Consider the following 23232-nt stretch of genomic DNA (forward strand, 5'->3'; position numbering starts at 1 on the left):
CTCGTGTGTACCCATAGAACCCATTTACATTCACATATCTTGAGGTCAGAGGTCAAGGGACCCCTTTGAAAATGGCCATGTCAGGTTTTTTTTTAAGCTTTAGTTTGGAGCGCTATTTAGCCCCCTAGCTAGTGTGACATGGTTGGTACCAATGGATTCCTTAGGTTTTCTATGATACCAGTATCTTCACTCTAGCTTTAAAACTGAGCCCGCTACAACCTAAAAATCGCAAGTTGCGTTAACACATTAAAGAAATTAGTGGCGTTAAAACAAATTTGCGTTAATGCCATATTAGCGTGTTAACTTTGACATCATGGTTTGGCATAAAATGACTACGGTTGTTACGTTATTAAGCTACGTACGTAAATTAAAATAAGTGAACGTTGACTTTTGGTAATTCACAACGCATTTTCGTTGTATGGGAACGGAATTTTTAGGAGACAGGGCTTGTCCAAAGTCATAATAAACGGTATGCATGTAAAGTAAACAGCACATTTGTGAAGAAAAATATTCTCAAGGCTTCTTTAGCTTTTTATCTCACCCTATCTCACTTTTAACTTTCTGCTCATCAGTTCTCAGTGAGCCATTTGCAGCTTTTTGGTAACAAGTTTTTAAATGCGGGTTAAAAAACTGTTGCCAGGTTTCCTTTCTGTAACAGTCAGACAGAGCAGCAGAAGAAATTCTCTGGGCATTAGACCGTAACAAAAAAATCACAGGTGTATTTTGGTAGCTCTTTTTTACCATTGCATGTATTATGTTTGATTGTGATGCAGTTGTCGTGAAATGCATCCTTTGGTTGAGCTGCCCAGATATTTTATATTTTGCACTGTATCAGAATACCTATGAGCCTAAGAGTAAGTTAGCTTGATACAGTACGCTAAGCTATCTCTAGAACTAAAATGTGAGAATAGTACAATTCAACCCACGGCATTTTAACCAATTTTTCATAAGCTATGAAAACATACTGTAGTTAATGTGAAACATAGTAATTCTGGATAAGTTATCCCCCAGACAAGCTTCATCAATAGAAGTCTTACAGTCGTTGTGTTTAATATTGTATATGCAGGATCCACTAATATATATTCTTTGGGCATGTTACAGATTGCTCTCAAACAAATGCATATCTAATACAAATTATTTATGTAATTGTCTTTTCTTCCTTCCAGAAGCATTTTCAACATATCAGTCAGTTGGTAACATAAAAATAGCATTTCATAATGTTAATCTTTTTCTTTCTTTTTTTTACAGTGTCTGTGTTTGAATGCATTCATGGTTCATCCATGTTCAACTATTTAGCAGTTGTGATGCTTTGCTTGTATATTTTTTATCCAGTTTATTTATGGTTCTTTTAACAGACAGACGAGGATTGTCACAGTTATGTCTGTGCGTGTTTGTAGAGTTGTGGTTTTATACCCACAGCTAGGATTAATGTACTTGTGCATACTGCTTAGCATTGAATAGTAATGTACAGAGTAAAGTATGAGAAAGGTGAGGAGGTGGAGCTGCCCTGGAGGCAGCAATAATCTCATTGGTTGAAGTAACTGTCAGTGGATAGAGCCCATAGGTAATTATAGTGAGGTTATTAATTACTAAAAGACCAGCCCTGCCTACCAAGAGTAATCACATAGGCACCTGTCGCCGGAAGTAGGGGGGGCCAAGGGACCATTGGCCCCCCCTACTTTACAGTCCTGTCCCACTTTCTTTTTAAGGCCACAAATCACTGTATCCCAGCAAATGCCCCTATATCGCAACCCACGCTGCTCTGCGAAGCTTCAAATACCTTCGAATATGTCTCACTGAAACTTCAAAGCCCAAAAAATGGGATTTGGAACAGCCCTAATATTTATGGGATTCCCGGCGATTCCCGGCGTCACTGTCAACCGGGGCGGACTGTCCTCAGTGCAAGGGGTCTGCGGCGATGTCGCCAACCCGTCTCGTTTACCATGCCTATGCTGTGTGACTTTTTGCCATCAGCATTCATAATCATACAACCTTTCTGATCAAATTGTTTACTATAGCGCCAAGTTCTTCATAGATCTAGCCTTGTAATTTTGCTCTCAAAGAGCCCCAGATTGATGCATTTAACTTTAAAATCTTCAAAGTTTTCTTGCGGACCCTTAGATGGTCCAAGGTCACCCACCACAGTCTCTCAAAATTCTGTGGGAAACACTGTTTTAGCCTGCATCATCCAGTTTTAGCCCCCCAATTCAAAACTCATTCCAGCGCCACTGCATAGGCCTGCGTAAAAGTCAATATGTTTTTCTACTGATTCAAAGTTAACTTGGCGAAAAGGAAGATTGATGTGTATTTTGGCAGCATATGTCGTCAAACATGTTGTAAATAGTAAACAGAACATCTAAGCTGTGCCTGATCTCTGTTTGCATTATTTAACTCCTGTGACATTTTTTGCAATGTGTGTATTTTGTCAAAATGTGAATAAATGTAATCTTACTACCGATTGTACGTATTGTGTGTAGAATTTGTATGTGATTATAGCTTCTTTCAGACTGTTCTGATGGCGTACATTTTGGTTTGTAGAAAAATGAGGCACTCCAGGCAAACGTCTGTGTAGCTTACAGTGATTCAGGCCCATTCAGCTCAGTGTAGCCGCCAGGGTCACTGCTATTGATCTCTGCTGTAGTGTCTTTTTTGATGCTTCCACTAGGTGTTACCAAAGTCAGACATTTTAAAATTCTACACATAGAAGCTTTACGATGTGCCTAAAGCATGACATTTCTTCAAAAATAAAGTAATTGTAATCTGATGATGCTTGTTTGGTGTTCATATATTTCCCCCGACAATTACAAACAGTACTTAGTAACTTTCTTTATTAGGATAACTACTGTACAGAGATTTGTTGTGTTCCTTAAACCTGCAGTAGGCAGAATATTTTTTGCATCATTGGACAAAAATTCCATAATAACCTTTCAGGATATTGTAATTCAAGTGTTCTGAAAGACTAGACTTCTGCACTTCCTCATGGCTCTGTTTTCAGGCTTTAGAAAATCTAGACCATGACGGGAGACTTTGGCCAATCACAGGTCATTTCAGAGAGAGCGTTCTGATTGAGCGTTCCTATTGGCTGTGCTCTGGCTGGTGGGCGGTGCTTGGTATTTCCTCAACTGATCTCAACCAGGTTACAAACTTTCTAATTTTACAGCTAAACAGTACACTACAAGATGTTTCTGAAAACATTTGAGGCAAGAAGGCATTATAGTTACAGAATTATGACAATTTTAGGGGAGTGGCTTTGGAGGGAGACCTGAAGGGACAGGCTGACATTGTTGCTGACTGGGAGATGTTCTCACTAGATTTAAGGACTTTTGGAGCTAGGGCTGTTAGCTACTTTCATTGGACACTGGTCTAGGTTTTTCGGTTGAATAATTTTGTTAATCTAGTGTAGTCTTGCTAGTTTCTCATCATTACCAACCCTAGCTTTAACACAATAAATACTGAAGCATTTTTATTTTGATGAAAATATTTTCAGCTTAGACATTTCACTTCTTAAAGCAACTTAAGGCTGGCCCACAATAAAAGATTTTTTCAAATCTTAACAGATTTTGAAAATGTGAGAGACCCCACACATAACAACATGTTATGTTAGATCTAACAGTTTTGCCCCTATAGTGTGTGGAGAGCAATGATTTAGCCAAAACAGCACATCACACACTGACAGATTCCATTCATGAACAACAAGAATCCCGACTCAAAGAAACTGAAATCTCGTAAAATCTCCCGCGTGTGATGGAATTTTCCATCAGTTCCTCTCTTATTGGTAGAAAGGTCAAAGTGTTTGTCAGTGTATGTCAGAGTGTCACTCTGTTGACATTCTTGGGTTGGAGTCCTGTCTAGAGGAGCCACCGTTATCTGTACAGCTGTGCCTGTAGTAGAGACCGTGGAGCCAGTCGCTAGGGCAACCAGGGGCAGAGATGCCAGAGGAATGAAGTAAGTCATAACATGATAAGGGGTAAGACACTGAGCACCGGGGAGGAAGGACAGAGTTGTGAGGCCTTCACGCAGAGAGCATCTATTGTGGAGACCTGTCAATTCTCCTTGGCCAAGCTTCAATAAACCTTCTTTTGTAAGACATCATCAGATCCGGACCTCTTCCTTCCAAAGATAACTTGTATATCAATTATTCCATCACACCGCGCTCAAACATGATTTTAGTGTTAGTTTTTTAGTGCATATGAGTTCCATCTTACTACTTCTTACTCATGACGACGGTTGTTGTCCTTCCACTTCTGTTAGCCCAGTTCTCAATTGGCTAAATTGTCTATCGTTATCGTTATCGGCTGTCCTTCCCCACACACAACAGGATATCCGATTGTAAATATTGAACAAACATGGGTTAATATTTACGATTTGAAATCGGTGCGGCCAGGATGGACTTCCGAGCCCATCGAGGGATGTAAAAAACACTCTTAACATGCTTTGCTGACGATCGTGTAGTGTTCACTCGGTGTTAGCAGAACAGCCACCTATGTTTGATAGATAGCGCCAATACAGTGTATTATCGTATACATCCATATTTCATGAACTATTTGTCTTGAATTCAAAATTATCTTTATGTGAAACCTGCAAGACTATTTTTTTGGGCCGCAACCGAAACAAGCAGTAAACACAATATTAACATTACCTTATAAAGTATGGCAAACTATCTAACAGTTGCTAATTTAAACATTGAGCAGATACAGAGCAGCATTAGCATTCAGTCCAGTTTCTGGTCAAGTGGTAATTGTAAGTCCAATGTTCAGGTAGTGGATTTATCAGGTTTTTACATCTGGAAACTATGCTGATGAGAGAAATGGGACTGAACCAAAATAGTAAAGTTGCGTTCCGTAAATAAAAAAGTATGAGCTGAATCCGAGAGGAGCTGCAGATTCGGCTGATAATTCTCTGAGTTACTAGTCACTACAAATGACTCCTTTCACAGTCATTTGATCAATTGTTGATGTAAAAATATTGATTGGCGCTGCTTTAAAGGAGAACTACGCCCATTTTCTAAATTCATACGTTATTCCTATAATCTAAGACAGTCCAAAAATATTAGTAAACATGAACTACTCTCTCCCAAATCCAAAAACTAGAGTGCTAAAACTCAAACTATGTCATAGGGTATAAAGTGTGGAACCGCTCCATAGACACTGACACATGCATGCAGTAAAATCGTGTTTATCTGAGGCTACAGGCAGTCCTGTGTGTAGTAATGTAGTAAAATGAGCTGCTGATGTCATAAAGTAGACATGAAACAATTGTGCAGCTCCATTATCAGCTTGCGAAACTCTCCCTGCTGTGTTATGCTACACGATCCCTGTGGGTCCGGCATGCAATGCTATAGCCCTCTGCACTGGACTCAAATTGCCTGTGACCACCTACTATATTTGCGAGCATGTTGATTTTCCAGCGGTTAAACCTCACATGTCATTTCTTTTAATGCTTAAAAAGGGAGATAAAGGTCTCGTAATCCACAAACAAGTCTCACTAATGAATGCATTCCGGGATAGGAGTCAGATCCAGCCCTCGGGATATTTTCTGACACCCATAAGGTCAACTGCTCGGGACATCACACGCTGACAGTGACCATTTCCAACTCAGGGCAGTCAGGGTCAGCCAATGGAGGTCATGTGAGAATACTGACTTGAATTTATAATCAGTGCTGTGTGAAAATCACATTATATTTGACCTACTGTGACTCATTTTGATGCCTAAACAGCTACTACAAAGTGATTCTCACATAACCCCTCATGAAACAACGTGTTGTTTGCAGCAAGAAACCTAATAATTTCCCCAAACTATTCCTTTAAATTTAAAGAACTGTAATCAATTAGTTTTTCTCATAGATTAAGCATATGGCTGGTTAAAAGCCCACTGTTTAGCCTGGCCTTGAATGTGGCAAATAATGGTGGTTAAATCATGTCTTTTTATCATGTGCATGGAATTCAGTCTGACAACTATCGCCATTATTACTGTCACACTCTATTCATCAGCCTCATCATCATAATTCTCAGTGATTGAATGAAAGAGACATCCTTTGTTTAGACTTGCGCTTTCCCCTTTCATAAACTTTGGGACTTGTGCAAGAACCGCTTGTATGGCAACAATAAAATACCTGTTGTATTAGTCATGAAAGAATAGTTTCTTTAATGTGACACACACATTCTGCAGACACTTTAATATGTCCTCCTCCAGACAGATTCTTTTATTTTAAAAGACTTTTTTTTAATTGTCTCACACAAATCCAACTGCTGTTTCTGCACCAATGTTTGCAATTAACTTTTAACTGTTAGTTTTTGGGCCCATGGTGGGATATTATATTGACATACACATGGGAATTGTTCATGTTCTGTACAGATAAACTATTCAATTTTCATGCCTATCTATGTTTATAGCTTCAATATGAAACTGGCTATATGAACACAATTCCATCAATTTTTCCTGAATTTAAAGGGACTGTTTGTAACTTTTTACACGTATAAATCACCCGGGTCGGTGTCCCATGCACGCTCGCGTGTGGCTACGCTGTTCAGACTCAGACTCCAACACAAACTACAAGGAAGCACCAAAACCGCAAAGTTATATCTAGTGAAGCCCGTCTTGCAAAACAACGTTGGCTGCAGTCGGAGGACGCGGGGGAGACCGTAGCTTTGGTATCCAGGGCCGGAGTCTCTGCTGTCCTTTGCTCCTCTGCTCCTCTGCCTGTCTGCTTGCCTTCACTCAGCTCGCTCCACTCTTACGTGCATGCGCGCACACTATACACTGCAGAAGACGTAGTTTAGCTCTGAGAATATCTAGTGAATCTACAGTGGACGTTTGTGCAGAAATAACTGCTGCAGCTCCTCCAGACCAACAGAGGTTTCCCGTGTCTTGTGAAGTGACGGGGCTCCGCAACGAGTTACGTTATCGTCTTCCGACCGGTGCCGGTGTCTTCCCTGTTTCCTCTCGGCCGCGTTGATAGACTGAAGCAGGAAAAGTCAACACTAGGATCAGCATTGATTCATGGAGAGACCTTCGTCTGGTCAGCTAACATTACTGCCAAGCAGGTGAAATATAGAGTGATATTGGGGTTTTAGCTGACGTGTGTCGCCTCACTGTTTTGAGCGATGCTCGTTCATGTCTATTTAGAGCGAGCACAAGTGCAAGCCCGACGCTGACTTCCGTTGACTTAAGGGCCACAGAAGACCACACACGCCACAGAAGACCACACACGCTATTGACAAGCATTTCTGATTCTTACAAACAGTCCCTTTTAGATCTCTTGGAAAACTAAAGATCAAAACACAATACACTGCATTCATACAGTTACTGCCTGATAAATGCAGGCATTCAGCAGGCTCACGCTAGAGCGTTATTACTGAGGAATGAATTGTTTTGCTATTTTCCACTAGCCATTTTCTCACGTTTGCCCTATGGGGCAAACACATGATATTGGTATAATTTATGATATTGATATGGATTCCACTAGGGTTATTGCTGCTCTATTTTGGAGGCCTCTATTACGGAGTGTTTGATGCAAATGCATCAAAATCAATGTTGTTGCTGATCATTGACATATGCCAGACTGTGAAAAAAAATACAAAATCTGTCTAGCATTTAGTATATAGAAAATAATTCTAATTTGTGTTTTTATTTTTTCTCATAAAAAAACAACAACAGGGGCGTTTTGTAAACAAAGATTTAAAGGGTTAACATTCTGATTTTGAATGAACATGGACATTTTTGTGTCATCTAAGGACATCAGAGCAACATTTTGAAAGGGATGCACAAGGGTTTAATAAATGTATGTATATTTGTGCTTTTACTCAAGTAATAAATTATCTGAATAATTCTTCCACCATTTTACAGCCACTGTGCGGCCTAAAGCTCAGGTAATAATTATTTTCTACCCTCATTTATTTTTGTTATTATATAATTTTTTTTATAATTTAAGTTATCTTTCCTATCCAATTGTGCCTTGTATGTTAGAAGTATTGAGTTTATTATTGTTATTGATGTTATTATCATGACCATCATCATCATCATCATCTTTATTATTATTCATATTATTAATATATATGTGTATGTGTATATACTGTATTATATATATATATATATATTTTACACATTTATTTTCTTTTTGTTTTGTTTTTTCTCCCCCTATGCTCTACACATAAAAGGAAGGATGTCTGTATGTGTTTAAGAGTAGATATATGTCATATATGACCATCTAGCCTCATTCAATGCGAAACACATGCAGAAATTTGGACTCATGCTTCATATGTACAGATCAAGTGAGGAACTGGGGAAGCAAATGTCACTTTTCCACTTTTGATTTTATATTGTTTTGTGTCCATTTACATTTCCAGTGATGGAAGTGTTATTTTTACTGTACTTTTTGGTACCTTTTTGAATCTAATGTATTGTATGGTTGTATTTTTACATGTCTACTGGATTTACAGATGAGCAGGAGCAAGAGCTTTTAAAGCTCACAAATAAAACATTTTTTCTTTTTTTTTCTTTTTTTTCTTTTTGGTGTTTCTAGATCTTTTAGTTATTTTTCTCCCGTGCTGAATGTTGGATGCAAGTTGCATGGCTTCAGATGTGGGGTGAGGCAAAAAAATAAGGGATTTAAACTAATCAAAGGGTTCATTGTAAGCCTGTCAAGTGAATGTTTGCAGATGGCCTAGTAGACGAAGACAACCAGCATCCACATCACACACACTCACGCACACACATTCTTCAACCTGCTTTCATCCCCTTGTTTGTCTTAGTTTTGTTTTGTTTTGTTTTTGTACTTTGTTATTTGTCTTTCTCTGTATAATATATTTTGATCTTTTTTATATATGTCCCTGCACATGTCTTCACTTGTTTTGTAATCACTTTATAACACAATAAAAACAAAAGAAGTATTGAGTTTAGATTACAATGCCTTAATGTTTTTAAATGAATTATCTTCAATAAAATTTTTTTTAAAAAAAAGATCAGGTAATAAAAAAGGACCCAGCTCAAGGCTCTTCTTACCATGCCAGTTGATAAATGATAAATGGCGATGGCGCTTTTATTTTGAAGTTTCCGTACCGGAAGTGTTGTTGCTGAGTTGAACACCGAGCAGCGCGACATCTCACATCGGTAACCGGCACACGGGTGGAAAGGTAAACACGTTTTTATTTACACGTGTAGAGAAGGAGGGACGCAGAAAAACACACCATACACACACAGCAGTGAGTGAAACTAGTTGATATAGAAAACAAAGAGCGGAAAGCCAGTCGGCTAGTACGCACTGCTAGTAAGCTAAAGCTATGCTATCGTCCATGACGACCATGTAACCAAGACGACGATGGTTGCCTTTTGTTACCTGGTAACCAGCGTTAGTGTTTGCTAGTATGACGACACCTATTGTACATCCATGGCTTTGATAGGAAAGCAAGAAAACGACTATTTCCTTACTCCAAACACCCAGACTTATGCTTATATCTCAGTCCCCACTGGTGTCCGATGTCTCTGAGAGAAATATAACAAAGTCCAAGGTCCTACCCATCTGTTTATGCTGTTATATTGTAGGAAAAGCTCTTAAATGTAGTCAAACGTAACTTTATGAAATTATGCGCGTATTTTCGCGCATGCGTGTTGAAGAGAAACTCCTATGAGCATTAGTTAAAGGTCCCATATTATAAAAAAAGTGAGATTTTCATGTTTTTTATTATAAAGAAGGCTTAAGTCCTATATAATACTGTGAAAGTATTGAAAAACTCAACCCACAGGGAAATACACACAGCCCATATCCAGAAACTCTGCTTTTGAAACAAGCTGTCAGGATTTCTATATATTCGTGATGTCACGAATATACAATATTTATACCCTCAATTTTAAAACGTAAACATTCTAAATGTGTCCCAGTTTATTTCCTGGTTGCAGTGTATGTGAATGTCATCAGCTGACAGGAAGTAAACATGGACCCAAACTGTTGCCTAGCAACGCGATTCTGTTGCAATTCTGTTGCAATTCTGTCAAAATGCGCTGAAATGGAGCGTTTTAGACAGAGAGTAAATACAGGCATATTCAGGCAGACGGTGTGAGGAGAAAAAAGTTTTTTTTAAACATTACAGCATGTAAACATGTTCTAGTAGAAAGACAAAATACAAGTATGAACCTGAAAATGAGCATAATATGGGACATCTAATATCTATTTTGTAATTGTTCCTTGGTTTGTTTTATGTTTGTTCTATAATGATGTTATCTATGGTTGATGAGGGGGACAGAGGCGGTACGAGCGACCCTTTCACATTACAGATTTGGTTCCTTATCATTATCAAAAAGAAGTCATTCTTCAGTTTTGTATTTGAAAGTTGACACCATTGACTTATTTTTGCCCGTAGCCATGGCGACAGACTCCTCACTCCTCAACTCCGAGCTGGAGTTACAGCAGCAAGAGGAGCTGTATCAACAGCTGCTGTTACAGGTAATATTGCTTTAACCCTCTGAGACACACAATAGACCTGTTTTTTTCCTTTTTAGGGTGAGATAGCAGGTCAACAGTATATGTCACATAGAAGTGGTGTACATCATCTGAAAGCTGGGAACCTGAAGATTTATTTGAGATGCAGATTAGCACTGTGTTTCAAGTTGTTCTAGTCTGAAAAATAGAAATAAACATGAATGAATGAATGAATGAATGAATTTATTAAAATTAATTGTGAAAGTGTATAAGTGTTTAAACAATTATGATAGAAGTATATGATGGCCATTCCATGCTCTATTATGTCTCATAAATTGTTGCAGCAATTTTTGGGTTGATAAATTGTTAAACAGAATTGGTGCTAAATTTAATTAATTAAACCACTCAAGAATTGATCAAAATGATCAATAATCCCTCCAAAATACCACATTAAGACACCAAGACATTGAGGAACACCATAAAAAAAGATAGGCTGTGATTTGGGATTAAAAAACTTTTGAGATTTCTGCAAAAAATTTATTTTTCGGCGATTAGATAGTGTGCACTTATGTTCTGGAAACTGCTCAGAAACCCCCTTATTGTCAATCTAGCTAGGAGAGCCATCCATCCTCTGAATGCTCTAGGTGTCTAGTTTGTGGCTGTAAAGTTTCATGAGGCTGTGGTTATCTGAGCGGTCACCACAGGTTATTTTATACAATGAGGTCAAGTTTCAAAAAATGGTCTCAATACAATGAAATGGCTACTATGGGGACTAACATCATCACACATGAATACAGAATACAAGGACTATTGTGCCGGTAAAACAAGCATATTTTGTCCATTACTACCACCCACGTAACAGAAAATTCTTCACTGTCCAAATACTTAAAAAAAAAAGAAAGAAATCACAGCTGTACTCCACCAGGTCCAACATGTTTCTACAAAGTTAGTGACCCTGCAAAAGTGTAATGATGTATCACTGCAAATAAAACAACAAATTACAGAAGAGGTTTTGCTTAAGCGTCCTTTTTATTTTTATTTTTCACAAAAATGAATCACCTTTTTGAGGGCCTTAACATGCTCAAAAAGTTGTTAAACTTGGCACACTTATCAGACGCGGTGAAAAATTTGATATTTTAAGGGTTTCGAGCTTGGGTGTTACAAAATGGCTCAGCAGCTTTAATTTTGATTTGATTTTTGATTATGGTATTGATTAACAAAATACTCTCGGTTAGGCCTGTTTTATACTGGATTATTCCAGTGTAAAGTGTGTGACACCCAAGCTTTTTACTCTACAATTGTTTGTCTTTTTATGTTGTTGAATATGTGTAAAACTTCCCAATGGGTCTGCAAACCATGCGTGAACTTAACTAGACTTCTGGTTATCTGTTTTAGACCGTGGGAACGATGCAGACTGAAAACCCAGACTCCAAAGTAATCCGACCACAACCTGGTAAACAGCCCCACAATAAAAGTTCTATCAAATCCTCAAATTTGGAAAACAGTGCCACAGTTTGTTTATGGATATGATTTATTGTATATGTTTCTTTTTTTCCCTCTTTCTTTCCCTCAGGCATGTGTGTGAAGACTCTCTCAGAGCCAGGAGCGCAGAAGGTCTTCGTCAACATCTGTCAGTCAAACTCCGTCCCGCTGCCACCAGAACTCTCCAGAGAGGAGCTCGTGGAACTGCTTCAATCAGAAGACCCCAGCGGCTACAGAGTTCCCATGAGCCTCGGCGAGCCACACACAGAAGTAGACAACAGTATGTGACCAAAGATGCTATACATTTCAGTGCTCCAGGCTAACGTTTTCTTCAAACGTTACAGAATCGAGTACTCAAAAGCAAAACTAAAGTCTACAACATATCACTGTCTGTCACATCTGAAATGACTTTGCTGCACTGCACAGAGACGTTTTCAGATGCAGAGGTCAGTTTGGCTCCACTTGCGTTATATGTAACGTGTTTACTCGTCATATTAAGCATGACTCTGAATAGAGCGGAGTAAACAACAAATGTGGGGGAAAAAGTTTCTGATTGGTTGATCACAGCCTTCTACGGTCTGTTATTTCTTTATAGCAGACCGTTGCTATGTACAGAGTCCTCCAAGGATGACGTATTTTTGTAGGCCAACCAGAAAGTTAGCATCACCCTGGTTCCCTCGACAAAAAGCCAATGGGATTTTTCTATTAGGTTTTGGATTCTTGCAGAAAATAAGATCTGTGGCAAACAAACGTCTAATCTTAACAAATGAACACCACTTTATTATCTTTGAAGTGTAAATGCCATCACCAGAAGTAAAAAGCTAACATTAGGCTATAAACGAACTACAGCATGGTCGCATGAGCGCGAGTATACACAACGAGGCTGAAAAGGAGGACGAGTCGACGTGTGGGGTATTTATTGATGTATTTTATGTCGTAGAACAAACACATTAAAATCTCTTCAGCTTGTGTTAATCACAGACCTTATTTCAGGCATCTAACTAAAAACCCATTCAGAAAAACCCATCAACTTCCAGATGAGGGATCTTAAAGTGCTAAAATGCTAACTCATTTCCGGGTTTTAGGACTCATTCCTGTAGCTCTATAACAGACTTTTGCTATAGACGGAGTTCTGATGTCGGTCATATTATTGAATTCTTAAGTAAATAGCCGTGTAACAAGCAGGATAATGTACAGCTAGCGGGTTATTGTTGTGAAAAAAACCCAGACAGGGCGATGCAGCACTAAACACGTTGTCTCGTGTTATTAAATGTACCAACACACACACACACACACACACACACACACACTCACACTCACACTTTTTGCCCTACCCACTTGTGAAGTGATTTATGGCGCCTCTGATCAAGATTAGCATCTTACCAGGGAGACAGAGCGGTGCCCCGCCTGTGATTTCGGGGACTGGTGTAGCCTTACAGGCACCGCAGCATTTTTCTTGACGAAAAAACAATCTATAGTTCTCTTCATTTTGAATTACCAGTATGTTTTATGGTTGTGATGCCGCTCAATGAGGAGTACAGGGCGCAGTTTGACACATACACACACAGAGACAGACAGACAGACAGATTTTTGGACGCATATGTCAGTGATTCTCAAAGTGGGGTCCGTGGCACTCTGTCAGGGGGTTTGCGAAATAATTTGCTATACATTATACAATTATGCTGTATCATTAAAAAGTACATATCTCCAGATGGGGACTATTGTGCCAGTAAAACAAGCATATTTTGTCTGGAAACTGCTCAGAAACCCCCTTATTGTCAATCTAGCTAGGAAAGCCATCCATCCTCTGAATGCTTTAGTTGTCTAGTTTGTGGCTGTAAAGTTTCATGAGGCTGTGATTATCTGAGAGGTCACCACAGGTTATTTTATACAGTGAGGTCAAGTTTCAAAAAATGGTCTCAATACAATGAAATGGCTACTATGGGGACTAACATCATCACACATGAATACAGAATACAAGGACTATTGTGCCGGTAAAACAAGCATATTTTGTCCATTACTACCACCCACGTAACAGAAAATTCTTCACTGTCCAAATACTTAAAAAAAAAAAAGAAAGACCTCACAGCTGTACTCCACCAGGGCCAACATGTTTCTACAAAGTTAGTGACCCTGCAAAAGTGGAATGATGTATCACTGCAAATAAAACAACAAATTACAGAAGAGGTTTTGAATGTTAAGGCATACTTTGTTATGTTAGTAATGGCACTTTCAGCAGCAGCAACTTTCATGGCGGTTTTAGAGCAATAAATAAACGTCTTCCCACGGTTACATAAAAGCCTCGCTTCTTTATTTAGGCCTGTGGGTTCAAATATTCCTTCATGGTACTGAACTCCTGGCACCGGGGGATATGGAGTCGTGTTTAGACATATTCCATTGTAGTCACAGTAATCTTTGGCATTAATGCTCCCAGAGGCACTGCACCAGTGCAAACGAAAAGAACACGCTAAGCAAACTTAAAGTGACAGATGCTGGAAGGGATGTTTCCAATAACACCAGGCCAAATGGTTTGTGTGAGCTTCCTGTTTTCTCCAAGACTCATGTCGACCTGAGGGGTTACTCAGGAAAACCGAAAGCTGGAGCTCATCAAATCATGGCCGGATCCAGGAGCGTGGACCACAGGGGCATCGGCCCCAGCCAGCTGTGATCTGATTGACCCCTGAAGTGTCCTTATTCAAAATGCAAAAATGGGAAATGAGTGTGCACCATACTGTAGATGTAAGGATTAAGGGGACTTGTACTTTATCCTCCCCAATACATAACATTTTTGTCTGCCGACTGTAATTTGTGTTGGCCTTTTCAAAGACTATTGACCCTTCGTTAAGTCCCGCCCATCGAACGCAGACTGGCCAATCATGGCGCAGCATCAGTCAGCTCCAACCAGGGTCCGACAACTATACAGCTCTGCTCCATAGACTCACATTCAATCGTTTCACATTCGAAACTCTGACGAGAAGGTTAAGGTTAGGCATTGACTTTGATTGGTTAAGGTTAGGATAGGAAGTCGGGCAGCAAGTGTTGCAAGATTTTGCGCAACTTGGGTGTTCTAGATACGAGGGTGGCTGGGGCTGAGAGGTATAGCGGGTTGCCCACCAATCGGAAGATCGGTGTTTTGATACCCTGCTCCTCCAGTCCACATGTCGAAGTGTCCTTGAGCAAGATACTCCTGAAGACTGTGCCATCGGTGTGTGAATGAGTATTTAGATTAGATCCTGACAGTGTAAAGCGCTTTGAGTGATAGGAAGACTAGAAAGGCGCTATATACGTAAATGCAAGTCCATTTACACAACCATTTTCTTCATTCATCATGAGTTGGGAAAGATGACACAGAGCACCCAGGGGAATGTTCTGAGTATATGGGTACATTTTCTGTTTTACAATCACAACTGAGAACACTACAATAGAATAAGGCTCATTTGGCTATAACAAAGAAAACAAGCATTCAATGTGTCCCATTCATTGTTTATGGAGCAGCTTCAGACTTTATATCCTATGTCATCACAAGTTTGAGACTTCCTTCTCGGGTTTCTGGCTGTGAGAGAGTGGTTAACGTCAGCTAGTACTTTCTGTGATCCAGTATACTGTCATACAGTAGCACTTAAGCACTTAAGTAATGATTTATTGCCTTATTCTGTTATGAATTATGTCATTATGTTGCTCCCCATTTATTTCCCATTATGGTGCTAACAGAAGGGAATGCTTTTAAGCAAGAAATTAGTTTGACCCGTGCTATTCCTTGACTGAATTGAATTAATACGTCTTTCTCTCTGTTTCAGACTCTCAGGGTTGCACAGCATACGATGTGGTCATCAACCAGGAGTTCTTCCAGAAGTGCCAGGTGTGTGGTCTTTTTTTTGTCATCCATACAACTATCTAATTTTGTAATTATTATTAAAAAGAAGAGGAAATCTTAGAGATGTTATACTGGCTTAGGATGATGTACAGTATGTTTATGTGTGGAGGTTTAAATGTATGCGCACGTATGAATCATTTCGGAGTTGGTTTATGTTGTGTAATTGTGTATTTAAAATGCATCACATCTGCCCCAACTGTTTTAGAAAGCCAGAGTTGTATTTATTATCTGACACACTGAAGAAACCAACTGTAAGTCCAGCGTTAGGTTCCTCTGATTAGGGTACAGGGGATGGGGGGAGTAACAATAAAATAAACCCAGGGAAAGAGACAAGGGCAATGGAAGTGTACAAACTAGGGCTGTCAAAGTTACGGAAATTAACGCCACTAATTTCTTTAATGCATTTATGCAACTTGCAATTTTTAGGTTGTAGCGGAATCAGTTTTAAAGAGTGAAGATACTGGTATCATATGGAATTAGAAAACCTAATAAATCCATTGGTACCTACCATGTCATGGTAGCTTGTCACGAAGGAGGTTAAATGACGCTCCAAACATACACTCAATTTTGTCGGGGAAAAACTGTCATGGCCATTTACAAAGGGGTCCCTTGACCTCTGACCTCAAGATATGTGAATGAAAATGGGTTATATGGGTACCCACGAGTCTCCTCTTTACAGACATGCCCACTTTATGATAATCACATGCAGTTTTATAGTCAAGTCAGCTCACTGACAGCTGTTGTTGTCTGTTGTTGAGTTTTCCATGTTATGATTTGAGCATATTTTTTATGCTAAATGCAGTACCTGGGAGGGTTTCTGGATAATATTTATCATTATTTTGTGTTGTTAATTGATTTTCAATAATACAATTATACATATATTTGCATAAAGCAAGCATATTTGTCCACTCCCATGTTGATAAGAGTATTAAATACTTGACAAATCTCACTTTAAGGTACAATTTGGACAGATAAAAAAAATGTGTGATTAATTTGCGATAATTCGCGATTAACTATTTTAATCGATTGAAAGCCCTAGTACAAACAAATGCAGGAATTTATTAACAACATATAAAGTTGAAATCAAATGAGAACTACTTTCCAAAAAGAAAGCGATACTGGTATCATGCTGGTGTCATAAACCATCAATCAATCAGTTCTTACATATTAAGTTCAGGCAAAATTGAAAAAAATAAAATCATTGTCTGCAATATATATTCACAATTATGAGATTATCTTCATGGTTGAATCCATGATTTGTTCTCTTGGAGCTATAATAATCCAAATTCTACAAAAATCGTTGTTTTTTTAGGTTCATTTTAGACAGACACAGTTGTCTTACACTCATTACTTTGAATAAAAATAAATATATAAGGATTATAAGGACAACATAAGCCTCTTTCACCTGGTTCCAATTACAGCAAGTTTAAAAACTGGACCCAGGAAAGATGGCCGCCATATGGTTCCATCCTGGAACGGCAAGTCATTACAACGTGTCACATCTACTGTTTATATCTATGTCTCTGACTCTCTCTCTCTCTGACTGTCTGGATGGTCTGGTTATCAGAAAACATGACTGACTTGTGAACCCTGTTGCGGGGTTCAAATCACCCAGACAACAAAAAAACAAAAAACATATGCAGACGGACGTCTTTCTTCAAGGACACAACAAACTGTAGAGAGTTGTTTACTTCTCTTGGTAAATGTCTTTGATGAGGGTAGAACAGACACATTTCTTTGATAACAGCTGACTTTCATTTTGTAGTTTCTTCCAGCACATAGAATGAACTTTAATCAGCTACAGCTGATAAACCATCAACCAAGTCTTGATTCAAAAGACTACAGCACACAAACAAACACACTCCCTCTAGAAGAGAGCTTCTACTGACCCCGGTACAGTACACATCTTGCAAAGACAACCAACACACAGCTTGTAACACTGTCAACTGGCCCACTGGCCCCGTCTGTTCATCTCTCCTGGACTGACGTCCTAATGTCTTTTCCTAACCACTTTTCCTTGACCTTGATGGAAAACGTCACAAGGTCAAGGAAAGATGTGAAGGAGAATTCATAAGGATTTAGGAAAAGACAACTGTGGTGCTAAGAAAATACATCAGACCGGCAATAGGTCATCCAGAGTAGGGTCTCATGACCACGCCCCGTTTTGGGGGAAAACAAAGTATAATAAAGTGGGCATGTCTGTAAAGGGGAGACTCGTGGGTACCCATAGAACCCATTTTCATTCACATACCTTGAGGTCAGAGGTCAAGGGACCCCTTTGAAAATGGCCATGACAGTCTTTCCTCGCCAAAATTTAGCATAGGTTTTGAGTGTTATTTAGCCTCCTTCACAACAAACTAGTATGACATGGTTGTACAAATGGATTCTTTAGGTTTTCTAGTTTCATATGATGCTTTAAATCTGAGCCTGCTACAACCTAAAAATCGCAAGTTGCGTTAATGCATTAAAGAAATTAGTGGCGTTTAAACAAATTTGCGTTAACACGTTATTAATGTGTTAACTTTTAAATTAGAAACACACATGAATTGACAGTTTTCTGACCCCCTCTCAATTACCAATTGGTCAATTGTAAGACCACACTACTGCACGTTTATGTCGTCAATTGTACTGATTATTCATGATAAATCGTATTCATAATACATTCGTGATATTTATGACGTAAATGTAAATTTTTGCCTCCATTCATAGGAAATTTCTGATTTATTTCCATAGCAGTAACTGAAATATCACGCTGAATTGAAAAATCAGAAATTAAAAAAAAATGAAATTGTATATTTTACATTTGCTGAGAGAAATGTGAAACATTGATCATTGTGTTCCTTCTACACTAAACCAACAGAAGGCCTCCCAATGCCATAGTTATATCTTGTTAAGCCTCCCATTAGCTGTAGTATAACTGCTCATTGTAAACAAACAAAATGTCCTCACCTTACATTGTGTAACAAAATGAAATGTCTGTTTATGTCTTGTAGAAGGATCCCTTGTTCCAGCAGTTTGTTATTCTGGTGTCTTTAGAGGGTTTGGAGAACAAATACAACCTGGAGCTAAGCAGAGGTGAGTGTGTGTCTGTTTGTGTGAGTGAGTGAGTATCATTGGGAGGAGATTATTTTATATTTATATTATTGTTCTTGTGTTTCTGCAGACTGGAAGGTGCTGAAGAACAGGAAGTTCTTGGGATCTGTTAGTGAGCAGAACATCCGAACAAAGAGCAGGCCGGTGATTCAAGAGCTGCAGCCTCAGTACGTCCCTCTGAACATACGTAGATATAAAACAGTAGATGCGACATTACTCATAATGTGTAATATCATAACTAATGGGATAACCGTCCGCCATCTTACCTGGGTATTGTTTACAATTGCTAGTTAGTGAACTAGGACTAACAGTTTAGGTCAAGCTTGTAATTTAGCAAAATCCCCCCCCGATTTCTCCGCATTATCAACGTAAAGTTAATGTCCACAACGTTACCTTGAGATGAGACTGAAAGAATCCATCAGGAGTTCTGCTGAAGGCCAAACAAAACTTACTTGGTCATCTAAAACAAACTCGTCATTTACAGTTAGCAAGACTCTTCAACCTCTCCTCTCAGCATCAAAACAAACCCCACACCGGCTGACCGGAAATAATAGTAAAACAGGGAGTGACTGAGTGTAATTGCCTGCCCATAGGCCATAATACTGAATCTATTTAGGATTTCTACATAAAATGTATATGCAGTATATTAGCCATTCAGAATACCAAAGATAGTTTTACATATTAAGTTCAGGCAAAATTAAAAAACTATAATCGTTGTCTGCAATATAAATGCACAACTATGAGATTATCCTCATGAATGAAAGCATGATTTGTTCTCTTGGGAGCTATAATAATCAAAGTTCTACCAAAAATCTTTGTTTTTTTGGTTCATTTTAGACAGACACAGTTGTCTAACACTCAGTACTTTGAATAGAAACAGCATTGGTGTATTGGTGGAAAAATACAAGGATTATAAGGACAAGGCCTTTGATTAGGATAAATTAGACACATTTTTTGATAACAGCTGAATTTCATTTAGTAGATTCTTCCAGCTCATTAAATGAACTTTAATCGGCTATAGCTGATAAAATCGGTTGATATAAAACCTGCCTGCCTCTGCCAGTATGACCCTACTTTACTCCTCCAATCTTTGCATTTATATGGTGGTTGTAGTTTACTTCCTGCAGGGCTCCAGTGATCTAAAAAGTCTTCAACAACATTAAGACTATATTAGATCATTACTAGTGTGGGAATTTTCACGTGTATTCACTAAAACCACGGGCTGAAACGTGTACATTTCTCTTCATTTTATGACTTGAAAAAAATGAATTAAAAAAAGTGTTTTCCAGTGAGTTTATGACTTGTATCAGGCGCTCATATCTCCCACTCTCTGTCCCTTTACCTACAGGGAGAGCTCCACTGCTGATGCCAAAAGGTAAACCTCTTCTTAACTGTCTGTTATACGTATAATGCAAAGTCAGAGCAACTTGCCAGACACGTTTATATCTGTTCTCACTTGTTAACTTGTTTTTCCGTCGTTTCTCATTCCTGCTTTTGTTGTTCTCTGTGTCTGTTTTTAATCTTTTCCACTTATCCCTCACTGTCTCCAGACCAGAGTTCATGTTGCTTGTGGAGCCCCCTGATGGGGACCCTGAGTACCTCATTGCAGAAATAAAGCTACCCGGGGTGGTAAGACACTAAACACATACATAAATATCTGCTTGTCTCTTTTCTTCTCTTCTATCCTTTTTCTTTCTTTCTTTCAATCCATCTAAACCTTACCGTGACATGTGGGAAGCAGGATATAAACAGAAAAGCCCGAAAACCATAACACATAATAGGACAAAAAGGAATTCAACCAAATTGCTATTGTTCAGTGATTTCAAGTTTCATAGCCCCACTATTTGGGAGATATTTTGTGCTTCTGATCATTTTATCACTTTGTCCTGGTGTACAAAGTTTCTCCTTTTGTAATGCTGAATATATGAATACATTTTATCTAGGGCTGTCAATCGATTAAAGTAGTTAATCGTGATTAATCGCAAAATAATCGCACATTCTTTTGAAAAAAGGTTGATTTATCAACTATTTAATTCTCTTATCAACATGGGAGTGAGCAGATATGCTTGCTTTATGCAAATGTATGTATATATTTATACACGAAAAGCTAGTATGATTAGCTTAGGTCAAAGGTCAGAAAAATCTTAACTCTTTTCAGGAAAAAAAATTGTGTGGCTTTTTCGCCATGTTATAATCGCGTTCAGTGTGAAAGGACTCATAATAATATGCATATGATATATCATTGGTAAATATAAAGACGGTCAGTGTAGTAGAGTCTCAGCTGGGTGAACTTGTCTCCCGTGCAGCCGTCGTCTCGCTCTCTGGTTCTGGACGTTGGCGAGGATCGCCTGGTGTTGACGGCTCGGCCCTCGCTCTACTATCTCGACATCTTCCATCCCTTCCTCATCGACCAGGAGAACAGTGTGGCACAGTACAACAACAGCCTTCAGGTACACAACACACACATGCATATACTGCACACAAATGGGCCCAAATTGTGAGACTTATGGCTGTTCAACAGCAACAACTTGGATAAAACACTCACTTCCAGAGTTAGATACTTTAGATTATGATACTGGTAGTTATGCAACACAGTTAAAAACTCATTTTTTATCTTCATCTCATCTGATCATTCCAACACACAGATATTTTCACAAGAGCATGGCCGTCTGAAATGAAGCTAAGTGGTGAGTGAGAGTGGTGTGAAAATGGTCAGCAAACGCCACTTTATTTCATTTACGTATCATAACAACGGCTTGTATATCGCAGTCCTCGGTCCTCTAGTGTCCCTTTTCGAATGACAAATACAGATTACCGCCGCCTGCTGGTGTGGAGAGTTATTTTATCTCACGCAGGCGTAGAACACACGTGCTAACTGGCCGTCGGCTGTAGTTATTGTGGTGTGTTCAAGTACAACTTGTCGGCCAAGACAAAGGCGACGTAAGGCGATGCAACTGTCAGCCTTCATCGCCGCTAGTTCTCTGATGTTAGTTTGGTGTGTCTCGGCCTCAACACACTAGAAAACGAAACCGGTAAGACACAGAGTTACTCTAGTTTCACACCAATCCAAAACACAGGAAAAGTAGGTAAACAAACATAATACACACACGCATTATGTCTCTTAAAATACTGTACACCTTTTTCCTGTTTTCTCTTCCCCAGATCCTTACAGTCACCATGCCTGTGGTGTCTTCATGAAACTACAGAAACAATGTCCCGTTATTTATTTTTTGTTAAAAAATGATGCTGTGATAATAAAAGTAGTTTTTATAAAGTCACATTTCTCTGTTTTATTTGATTCATGACTTAAATCCCCATTAAAACAGCAGCGGGTCCCAAATTCTGTAAAATGTTTTTCTTCATGCATTGCTTCATTGTCAGATAGCATCAGAAGTGTCTCTGACACAGAAGTGTATGGCAGTTTGAAATCTTCAGTCAACATGTCGTGAAACATTTTACAAGTTTGCTTACAAATTTTCCGGTCCCTGCAGTAGATTGTTCTCGGGAACAGGTAGGGATGACTCTTAAAAGCATTCAAATCCAAATATTTGCTTACTAATAAATAACTTTGACCACATTTAAAAAATCCCTTGCCAAGCTTGTAATTTATTACAGCGTACCTTACATTCCCGCAGTGACAGTTGGAGGATTCCCCTCATCTGCTGTTGGCCAGTTGGCCACTGAGCAATTCTACTGAAGCCCTGCTGGATCACAGTGATGCTGTGGCTGTTGAGGGAGGGAACAGCGTTTCTCTTTCATGTTCCACACCCAGATTTTTCACAAGCTTTCAGCCTTCAGCAGCCAGGATCAGCAGAGGTATAGTACCCTACAGGTTGCATGTTTTCACCGGTGGACCTTGAGTTAAAGGGGAACCCCGCCCAAATTACGAATTCCAATATGTTATTTCCATGGCCTAGGAAAATTCATAGGAAAACAAGAAAAATATGTTGTTGAAAGAAAAAAGGGAAATTCATGTCTGTTTACACCAATCAAATGGATTCAATTTTGTGACTATTCCACAAACTGCCGTGAGACTGTGTTGCTATAATATCATTCCCAATTTATTGTCTATGGAGCAGTTGCACACTTTATACCCTATGATATCACAAGTTTGAGTTTTAGCCCTCTAGTTTTTGGATTTGGGAGAGAGTTGTTTACCGTTTACTAATATTTTTGGACTGTCTTAGACTATAGGAATAACATGTATGAATTTTGAAAATGGGAGTAGTTCCCCTTTAAGGTTTTGCTCTATGGAGTCAAGGGTCAAGACAGAAAACTCAACTTCTGCCCTGAAATAAACATTCATACATTACTGTCCCTTTCTAAATGTTAAATTTAATAAAATGTAAAAAAATGTAGCCACTTGCAC

General features: G+C 38.9%; 1 protein-coding gene across 1 annotated transcript; it reads left to right on the plus strand.

Annotated features, from left to right (window-relative positions):
* Positions 1–9021: 9021 nt before the first annotated feature.
* On the plus strand, positions 9022–22141 carry pih1d1 (PIH1 domain containing 1). Its single transcript, XM_037793428.1, has 11 exons — positions 9022–9131; positions 10356–10438; positions 11810–11867; positions 11988–12176; positions 15694–15755; positions 18764–18845; positions 18934–19030; positions 20212–20238; positions 20414–20492; positions 21170–21313; positions 22026–22141. The coding sequence occupies exons 2-11, from the start codon at positions 10358–10360 to the stop codon at positions 22059–22061; spliced, it is 855 nt and encodes a 284-aa protein (XP_037649356.1). The 5' UTR covers positions 9022–9131; positions 10356–10357; the 3' UTR covers positions 22062–22141.
* Positions 22142–23232: the final 1091 nt, after the last annotated feature.

Source organism: Sebastes umbrosus, chromosome 14 (assembly GCF_015220745.1).
Source record: "Sebastes umbrosus isolate fSebUmb1 chromosome 14, fSebUmb1.pri, whole genome shotgun sequence".
NCBI classification, from domain to species: domain Eukaryota; kingdom Metazoa; phylum Chordata; class Actinopteri; order Perciformes; family Sebastidae; genus Sebastes; species Sebastes umbrosus.